The sequence below is a fragment of the Pogonomyrmex barbatus genome, unplaced genomic scaffold (genome assembly GCF_055798465.1).
Source record: "Pogonomyrmex barbatus isolate J1 unplaced genomic scaffold, ASM5579846v1 scaffold8, whole genome shotgun sequence".
Taxonomy (NCBI): Eukaryota; Metazoa; Arthropoda; class Insecta; order Hymenoptera; family Formicidae; genus Pogonomyrmex; species Pogonomyrmex barbatus.
This window is the reverse complement of record NW_028297182.1, coordinates 6,381,821-6,391,734: the sequence shown is the minus strand read 5'-3', so window position 1 is coordinate 6,391,734 and position 9,914 is coordinate 6,381,821. Positions and strand designations below refer to the sequence as shown.

At 35.9% G+C, this 9,914-nt stretch overlaps 2 protein-coding genes across 3 annotated transcripts; both read left to right on the top strand.

Moving 5' to 3' along the window:
- Window positions 1–177: 177 nt before the first annotated feature.
- On the top strand, window positions 178–3,400 carry LOC105424627 (protein regulator of cytokinesis 1-like). Its single transcript, XM_089084026.1, has 2 exons — window positions 178–776; window positions 848–3,400. Exon 2 carries the CDS (start codon window positions 867–869, stop codon window positions 2,799–2,801), a length of 1,935 nt encoding a protein of 644 aa, XP_088940152.1. The 5' UTR covers window positions 178–776; window positions 848–866; the 3' UTR covers window positions 2,802–3,400.
- Window positions 3,401–4,267: 867 nt separating this feature from the next.
- mle (dosage compensation regulator mle) lies at window positions 4,268–9,806 on the top strand. 2 transcript variants are annotated; one of them, XM_011634999.3, is made up of 9 exons: window positions 4,268–4,493; window positions 4,575–5,070; window positions 5,769–5,815; window positions 5,892–6,127; window positions 6,247–7,894; window positions 7,970–8,337; window positions 8,421–8,690; window positions 8,753–8,998; window positions 9,183–9,806. In XM_011634999.3, the coding sequence occupies exons 1-9, from the start codon at window positions 4,415–4,417 to the stop codon at window positions 9,498–9,500; spliced, it is 3,708 nt and encodes a 1,235-aa protein (XP_011633301.3). In that variant the 5' UTR covers window positions 4,268–4,414; the 3' UTR covers window positions 9,501–9,806. The 2 variants fall into 2 exon arrangements, with proteins under 2 accessions (XP_011633301.3, XP_088940150.1); XM_089084024.1 differs by lacking the exons at window positions 4,268–4,493; window positions 4,575–5,070 and adding an exon at window positions 5,191–5,389.
- Window positions 9,807–9,914: the final 108 nt, after the last annotated feature.

The window sequence follows — 9,914 nt, the reverse complement described above, 5'->3', positions numbered from 1 at the left end:
ATACGATTGGTCAATTTTTCCTTCGAGATCTCGAATAAATTTCTAGCATCATGAACATAAAGTCTTGTTCACGAAGCTAAAAATTGGTCCGAGATCTTGGATGGAAAGAGAACTAATCAATCTGATTCTGACCAATCGGAAAATTTTATATTTAATTGACCAATCAGCGTTATCAGTTATCTCTCTCTTCAGATCTTTTGACGGTTCACGATCTTCAGATGGTCCACGGGAAAATTTCTAATAGCAGAAAGAAGCCTGAGGATTGGTTTATAGAGGCCGTAATCTGTTAACCGTATACCGTAACCGTAAAAAATTGGCCAATCACAATCGAATTATAAAAGAATAATCGACTATTCGTCAATTTTATAAGCATAAGTTAACAGATTATGGCCTCCATAAATCAACCCTAAGATTTCGGCTGATGTGAATGGACATGACCAATCGCAACAATAACCAGTGAAATCTCACGTTAGATTGGTACATTTTTTTAAATCTAAAATTGTGATCCAATTAAATACAAGAAATCACTAACTACGATTGTTACTAAACCGGTTTAACGTTGCCGTATAAACGCAGTAATAGACACTTCCCTATAGTGTTGTCGCATTTTGTGTGTAGAGGTCCTTAGTGGATACGACCGACGTCACAGACATCAATTCGTATACAGACCGTTTAAATTCGAAAAGGTAACGGCATGTGCTTTCTGTGGCGTCGCTTCTTGACGTGAATTACGCATTTTCTTTCGTGCAATAGATTGATACTTTGAAGGAATTGAGGTATGTATGTAATGATGCATAATTTGAAGTAATATCGTTTTTAAACTGACGATGTTATTCCTTTCCGAAAGAAATAAACGTAAAGGAACGATGGACGATCAACCAGAATGGAAGCCCGTCATGCAAGGATTTGACGTGGAACAAGAAGAAGCATTAGAAAAACTGCGGAAGAACTGGGAAGAGATCGGCTGCACCAAAGATATGCGAATGATATATTATAAACAGGCTCGTACTCACATGAGTGATTTGCTGAACGAAATGGTGACAGAGGCAGAATCAAAGATGCAATTATTGGTGGAAAACATAAAAGATCTGTTGAAGCAAACATCGACGCTGCGTACGGAACTGCATTTAGACGTGATGCCCAAAAATTATGATCAAATTCCCTTATATGAGGTTGAGCAAATACTTCAGACAGATCTGCAAAATCTGGAATGTATGAAGAAGGAACGCATGATGATTTTGGAGGAGTTGTTGGCAAAAGAACATAACATTTGTAAGAAGTTGGGCTGCAAGATGCTGAACGTTGCCATTGACGTCTTGCCTACTGAGCAGGAACTTGAAAGTTTTAAGCTTTATTTACAAAAACAGGAGAATGAGAAGATACGCCTCGAGAATGTTTTTATGGATATACGTCGTTCCATAATAAAGATGATGGATGACTTGGATAGATCACCATCTTCACAATTCGAACAATTAATCTGCAATAATCCCGAGGAATTTGTTCTAAATGCAAGCAATCTGACAAAATTGAGAGAATTCAGAGATGAGCTGAATATGCAAATGGAAGATATAAAGTGCTGTGTTGAAAAAATGAAAGAAGATTTATTGGCACTGTGGAAATATCTTGATGAACCTGCAGACATCTGTCAGTCATTCCTTGAGAGATATCCTGGTTATACTACTAGTGCTGTAAATGCTCTCAGTGCAGAAATAAAACGTTGTAAGGAAAAAAGGAAAGAGAACATTTGTAAATATGTCACACAAATCAGGTCCGAATTGCGGAAATTGTGGGACTTATGCAAATACAGCGAAGTAGAGAGAAATACATTTGCACCATTTTATTCCGATACATTCACCGAAGACTTATTGACGTTGCATGAATTAGAAATGGAAAGGTTGCGCAAATTTTATAACGATAATCGAACAATATTTGATCTTTTGGATCAACGCGAAAATCTCATAATGAAAATAAAGGAATTACTTCAACGTGCAAATAATCCTGATCGTTATCACAATCGCGGAGGTCAATTATTGATGGAAGAGAAAGAGCGAAAAGTGATACAAAAGAAGTTGCCTAAAATAGAAACAGAATTAAAGCAATTGATCAATGAATACGAGACTAAGCATAATCAAGTATTTACCATTTATGGTATATCATTGGAAAATGTTTTGACAGAGACTTGGGAAAGTATCACTATTGAGAAAGAAACGTTGAAAAGAGCTAGGAAAGAGGCAAAAGATAAATCGATTAAGAAATCACCTTTAAATAGTTCTAAACGAACACCTGGCATGTCTCATCTGAGCATTCACAGAGGTCCAACATTGGGACTATCAAAACGCAAATTGTTCAGTCCATCTCCCAATTCTTCGATAAAACGTAGAAATAAAAATGGTGATAAACATAAACCCACTGTTATCACCGGGACTAAGATCAGAAGAAGTGGAAGATTTTTGAAAACCAGCGTTCAAAAAACAAATAGATCTCCGAAAGGAAAACAGAGAGGAAAGGGGTCGTTATCACCTAGCATCACAGACACGACATACAATCAGTTCCAGGGCCACATGACAGGCAGAGAAGAATTGCACAGCTCGATGCTGCCGGAACAGATATTGAGGAGCACCAACAAGATCAATATCAACAAAACACCGATACGAACACCCATAAAACCACTGCGAAAACATCTTTCGGCAGCGACAACACCTGTCACTCACAACTCCGCGCGCAAACTGCCACATAGTCCTAGAGTCATTAACACTCCAAAATTAGCAACGGCCCCGAGTAATTTACCTTTTATTTTTTAAACAAAAATATAATCAATTATTAAATAAACTTTCTCGCTTACGAGAACGATATGGAAAAAATTTGAATGATACGAAAAAGAATCCTTTCTTCAATCGTGCTAAAGATTTGTGTAACAAATCTCAAATTTTATCATATGTAATATACAGTACAAACGAGATATATGTTATTGCTTTGGTGAAGTCAGAATACATAAATCTATCATATTACTTCTTATATCGTCGAACGCACAGTCGTGATTAGTTCAAACTAATTAACTTAAGTTGATAGAAATAATAATTAGTTGTTAGATAAGAGAGCACACATTATTTAAAATATCTTATTGAACAGGAGTGAGTATAGCTCGATGCAATTTTTATATACGCAGCTAGTATATTAAGTATATTAAGATTAAATGTTTATTAATATTGCACATATCTGATTTACTGATAAGTTAATGTAAAAATATTGGAAATTTCGAAATTCTAAGTGAAGTAATGCGTATGTATTCCGAGCGAAGCGGATTTCGAAAGGCTTATACTTTAATTGCTCTTTTAATGTACGTACAAAACAATTTTTAATATTATTTCCAAATATAAATAATTTTTTTACAAATTGAAAACATTTTCTCGTTATAAAAATTTTTTTCTATCTTAATTCTGTTGCTCGTGTACGAGCGTGGTGATCTCTCTCTCTCTCTCTCTTTTTCTCTCTCTCTGTCTGTCTGCTTTCATATCTGTGGCGCGCACGTAATTGTACACAGGTATGTGGGACCCAGGAATGCCAGACCATATACGTTGCAGCCACGCTGCAGCACGTGGAGGGGATAGGCTGGCACGCATCTAGCGTGAGCGCTCGTCCGTACACTGCGCGGATGGGACCTACAGTTTAATATCGATTCCGAACAGCAAATTTTTAATAGAGAGATGCTCTTTAATAGAGAGATTTACTCTCGGTGATTTGCCATTATCTTCCGAGAAGAGACGAACATAAATATTTTGGCTCTGCTGAGAATCAAATCCGGAACCTCTCTAGCATAGACTAATGTTAAATCACGCTCGCACAAAATAAATAAAGTTTAATGACTTAAAATTTTTATGTATTGTTTAATGCAATTTATAATAATAAAATAGATAATAATTAAATACATTAAAAGATTCAGATATTAAAAGATTCAAATACATATATTAAAATTTTTTTACTCTTGTGACGCTTTGTTAAAATAATAAAATATATCTTCTCAAATCTTACAACTCATTTTTGACTACGTAACTTAGGTTACGTTCGGAAACACCACTCGTGTATCGTTTTATCCTTGTTTAACATTCGATGAACAACAAGGATAAAATACGATACATGGAGTCAGTTCGGGTGATGTTTCCGAACGTACCCTTATTTTGACGCTGAGAGTTTCGAGCATCAACATGAAAAGGTGCCTTAATATGAAAAATAGTCCACTGCTATGGACTTAAGATTATGCGTTTTTTGGATCAGGTTAGTTTGTGTTAATTCGCGACATTGTATGGTTGTTTCTCGAACATCGTTCCTTTTGAAATGGAAATGTATGAGTGAGTTGATTATTTCATTATCTCTACAGAAAAAGGAACATCGTTGACGTTTGAGAATAGAATCGAAAATGGGTGATATAAAATCCTTCTTTCACCAGTGGTGTGCGAAAAACGGAAAGGAACCGCAATTCGATGTTAGACCGACAGGTAAATATGTCCGTTGTCCGTGTTGTGTTTAATTTTTTTTTTTTTACGAAAGACAGATTGACGAGTTTTCACATTTCGCAGGACCGAAACACAGGCAACGTTTCCTCTGCGAATTGCGTGTACCTGGCTTCGATTATGTTGGTGCGGGAAATTCTACCAACAAGAAAGATGCCCAAGGAAACGCCGCGAAAGATTATGTCAACTATCTAGTACGTACAAATCGTGTGAATCCGAACGACGTGCCGCAAGATTTGACGACACAGCCAGCGATTGCACCGGATAGCATCAAGACAGAAATCACAACACCGACAAGATCGGTATTCCAAGGAGGCATGGGACCGAATGATATTGGTCAGGCCTATAGACCTTACAATGAACGTGGCCAAAGTAATTATACATACATGGATAGGCTGGCTGATCAAAAGAAAGTGGAAGATGCAGAAGACGTTGATGTAAATTCAGGGATACATGGGAACTGGACAATAGAAAACGCCAAGTCTAAACTCCATCAGTTCATGCAAACTAACAAAATTAATGCTGATTACAAATATACCTCGGTCGGTCCGGATCATACGAGGTATGAAGTCTTGCAATGGACCTTTTTCTAGCACATTGGATTGACATTGCAATGCAGTATAGCTCAATTTGTATCTTTTCATTTCAAGCAATTGCTTGCCATTTGTACTATTTGAGATTTAACAGGACCATCTTGGAGTACATTGTCTACTCTGAACTTGAAGAGGCTCAAGAAAGTAGCCATCAACTTTCTTGGGCAGAAACAATGACGTTCAACCAAAACTTTTATTAAAATGATTTAATAATAGTTTTGGTGCGATTATACAAAGAAATTTTTTCTCAATGTATTCCAATGTGGTCGTCTGTGACATCTTCAAATAGTAAGTCATTATTATTTATTATAATTAATTAAGGGAATAAGTGGAAGAAAAAAATTTATCTTTAAAATAGATATTTCTTATGCAAGAAATAAACTAATTAATTATTTTATATACTTTGGCAAATTTTATAAAAAATCTACTAACAATAAAATGTATATTGACTTTTTGTGATGCTAATAAAAATAAAAATTATTTTTTTGGTTTGTGTTACTAATAATTGTTTTCAATTTAGTTGTAAATATCTTAAGTATTTTTTTAAACTTTTCTTGTTTAAAGTATATTGTCAATTCTTTCACATTTCTTCCCTTAATTATTATATTGACAATATGTAACATGGTTCACAATATCTATAATAGAAATTATTTTTCATATTTTTCAGGAGTTTTATGGCAGAAATGACTCTTTATATTAAGCAACTTGGACGAAGTATGTTTTTATTTAAATATACTTAATTATATGTAGTGATAACATAATAATTTCTTAATATTTTAACTTATTTCAGGCATAACTGGCCGCGAAACTGGATCGAACAAACAAACGGCTTCAAAAAGTTGTGCTTTATCTATCGTTCGTCAACTGTATCATTTAGGTGTTATTGAAGCATTTAGTGGTACATTAAAAAAAAATAAGGATGCTGAACAAATGAAGCCTTATCCTGTTAAAATTTCACCAGAATTGGAAAATCAGATTCTCGATGTTTTAACGAGTTTGGAAATAAAACCAGTTGATATTAATCAGGTATGAATTATTAATAATGTCCTTTTTTATATGTATGTATAAATGAGTAAATTGATGTATACATCAAAATATCTAATTGGATTTGTTTATTTAAAATAAAATGTTTATTTAAAATATAGTTGCCCTCTGTACCAAAAGGAGAAAATGACACTTCAACTACTGGTGTATCTTTATTGACGAATCAAGTTTTGGATGATTTTATATCTTCAGTGCCGCAACCCGCCGGTGTTGTAAGCTGGTCACCACCTCAACCAAATTGGAATCCATGGGCAGGATGTAACATAGATGAGGGACCACTGGCGACGATATCTTTGGATCAATTGTCGGAAGATTTAATGAATGAACAGCGTGAAAAGTTGCAACAAGATTCCAGTTTACAGGCAAGCATGAAGGAAAGATCAACTTTGCCTGTTTTCACTAAAAAAAATGAGATTATGAACGCGGTTAATGAAAATCCAATCATTATTATACGTGGAAACACGGGATGCGGTAAGACTACACAAGTTTGTCAGTTTATTCTGGATGATTATATCGCGTCCGGCCAAGGTGCGTATTGCAGCATAGTTGTGACTCAACCCAGAAGAATCTCAGCTGTATCTGTAGCTGACCGAGTCGCCATCGAAAGATGTGAAACTCTAGGCCAATCAATCGGATATTCTGTGAGATTTGAATCCTGCTTACCAAGGCCATATGCTAGTATAATGTTTTGTACTGTGGGAGTACTCTTGAGGAAACTAGAGGGCGGTCTCAGAGGTGTGTCACACGTTATCGTCGATGAGATTCACGAGCGAGACGTCAATTCGGATTTTATTATGGTGGTACTTCGAGACATGATCCATCTCTATCCTGATCTTAGAATTATTCTCATGTCAGCTACAATTGATACAACGCTGTTCAGCGAGTACTTCAATAATTGCCCTGTAGTAGAAATTCCCGGCAGATCCTTTCCCGTTCAGCAATATTTCTTAGAGGACTGTATAGAACTGACGAATTTTGTTCCACCCACAATATCTGGGAAACGTAAATCTAAGGATTCAGATGAGTTGCCCATAACAGACGGCGAACCAGAAGAAAATCTGAATAAAGTCATCAGTAATAATTATTCTGTGCAAACAAAGAACTCTATGGCACAATTGACAGAGAAAGAGATAAGTTTTGAGTTGATAGAGGCGCTACTCATGTATATTAAACAACAGGAGATCCCAGGTGCTGTATTGATTTTTCTCCCTGGCTGGAACTTGATATTTGCGTTGATGAAACATCTTCAGCAACATTCTGTTTTTGGCAAATCGTCTTATCTTATTATTCCACTACATTCGCAATTACCAAGGGAAGATCAACGCAAAGTCTTTGATCCCGTTCCACCTTATGTAACGAAGATTATCTTGTCTACGAATATCGCAGAAACTTCAATCACGATCAACGATGTCGTCTACGTTATAGATTCTTGCAAGGCCAAGATGAAATTATTTACCTCGCATAATAATATGACCAATTACGCAACTGTTTGGGCTAGTAAAACGAATTTGGAACAACGCAAGGGTAGAGCGGGTCGCGTTCGTCCCGGTTTTTGTTTTCATCTATGTTCAAAAGCCCGATTTAACAAGATGGAAGAACATATGACACCGGAAATGTTTAGAACACCTTTACATGAATTGGCACTGAGCATCAAATTGTTAAGATTAGGTAATATTGGACAGTTCTTATCGAAGGCAATCGAACCACCTCCCATCGATGCTGTAATTGAAGCAGAAGTTGTATTAAGAGGTAAATACATTTTCATCTTTTTTACAATATATTAATTTGCAAAATTTGCTTTTTATATCTGTATATGTTATATAGAAATGAAATGTTTGGACAAAAACGATGAATTGACACCTCTTGGCAAGATCCTTGCGCGTTTACCCATAGAACCACGGCTAGGAAAAATGATGATCCTGGGATGTATGTTTCGCGTGGGTGATGCGCTCTCGACAATGGCCGCAAACAGTACCACCTTTCCCGAGGTGTATAACATGGGTCCAGACATGAGAAGACTGACGAATCAGCAAAAATGGTTTGCTGGTGCGAGATACAGTGATCATGTTGCGATGTTCCACGCTTTTCAAATGTGGGAAGAAGCAAGAGCCAACGGCGAATGGGCGGAACAGTCATTTTGTGAATCAAAAAGTCTAAGTTTGCCAACTTTACGAATAACCTCAGAAGCTAAGGTTAGTGGAATTGTTAGTGGAACGATGCCGCTTTCATATATCTTACACTCGCATTGGTGATTTCCATTATTTTGTATATGTAGAATCAACTGCAAGCACTGCTGCAAAGTGCCGGTTTTCCTGAAGAGACTTTATGTCCAGTCCCATTGAATTATCAAGCTGGTGCTGATCCGCGTCTTGATACTATCACCGCCTTATTATGCATGGGCCTGTATCCTAATGTTTGCTATCATAAGGAAAAACGAAAGGTTCTTACCACAGAATCAAAAGCTGCACTGATTCACAAGACGTCTGTGAACTGCAGCAACTTTGAGCAAAACTTTCCGTTTCCATTCTTCGTCTTTGGTGAGAAGGTAAGTTCTGTCTGTAGATATTTGTCTCTTTCACAAATTCTAATTTTTTTCCGTCTTATTAGATTCGCACTAGAGCTGTATCTTGCAAGCAAATGACTATGGTGTCGCCTATACATTTATTGCTGTTCGGCTCGCGGAAAGTGGAATATGTGGATAGTGTAATTCGATTGGATAACTGGATCAATTTGGATATGAATCCACAACATGCAGCGAATATAGTTGCTCTACGACCCGCTTTGGAGAGTCTCGTAATTCGAGCATCCAAAGATCCAGAAACAATCCTAGAGTTGAGTTCAATCGAAGAAAAGGTATAAATCAAAATCGAAATTGACAAAAAATATTGTGTATTTTTTTTTTAAATTCCAGATAATGTCTCTTATTATAGCTAAAATAATAACTCTCTCTTTTTCTCATCCCTATTTTTCTTCACTATTTGATGCACGATAACATTTTGATAGCGCTGAAAAATAAACTCTATTTTTCTTTTTTCAGGTATTGAGTGTAATCAAAGCGTTATGTAGTATGAATGCTTGTCGTCATGAGCTGGAGCAAGTATCCAATAGTGGTTTCCAATCGCGAACGAGAGGATATGCATCCAACTATCGTTTCAATTATACTCCTCCTCCAAAAATGATGCGTGGAAATGGTTATCGCGGTCCCTCTAACGAATCTTATGGAGGTAGTAGTTTTAGTGGTAATTACGGCGGTGGATACAGAGGAAATTACAACAACAGAGATTATGGAACGGGCAACTCGCGTGGTCGAAATGGAAATTGGAATAACGGTGGCGGATTCCGTGGACGTTATTAATTAATATCTTATTGTCTACACTATTATTATTTTTATGTTGTGAACTTGTGAGTTGTTTAGATTATATTTATAGATTATATTTTTTTTCGACACACCACACATACAACACACACACACACACACCACGTACATATATATATATATATAATATTTATGTACAATAGCACAATATATAATGATACATATAGTACTAATATATAATATATATTCAAAGTCATGTACGAGAACATATTTCTTTATCTTGAAGTTAAGTTTTTCTAAGTTGTATTGTATACGGTTATAAATAAATCTGCAATGCTTATTGCATTCGTATGTTTTCTCGAGCGTTTTTCGATAGTTTGATTAAGAATTTTTTTTCTTAAATTTCAAAAATCAATTCATGGCAAGAGGGAAGATTTTTAATCAATGTAAATT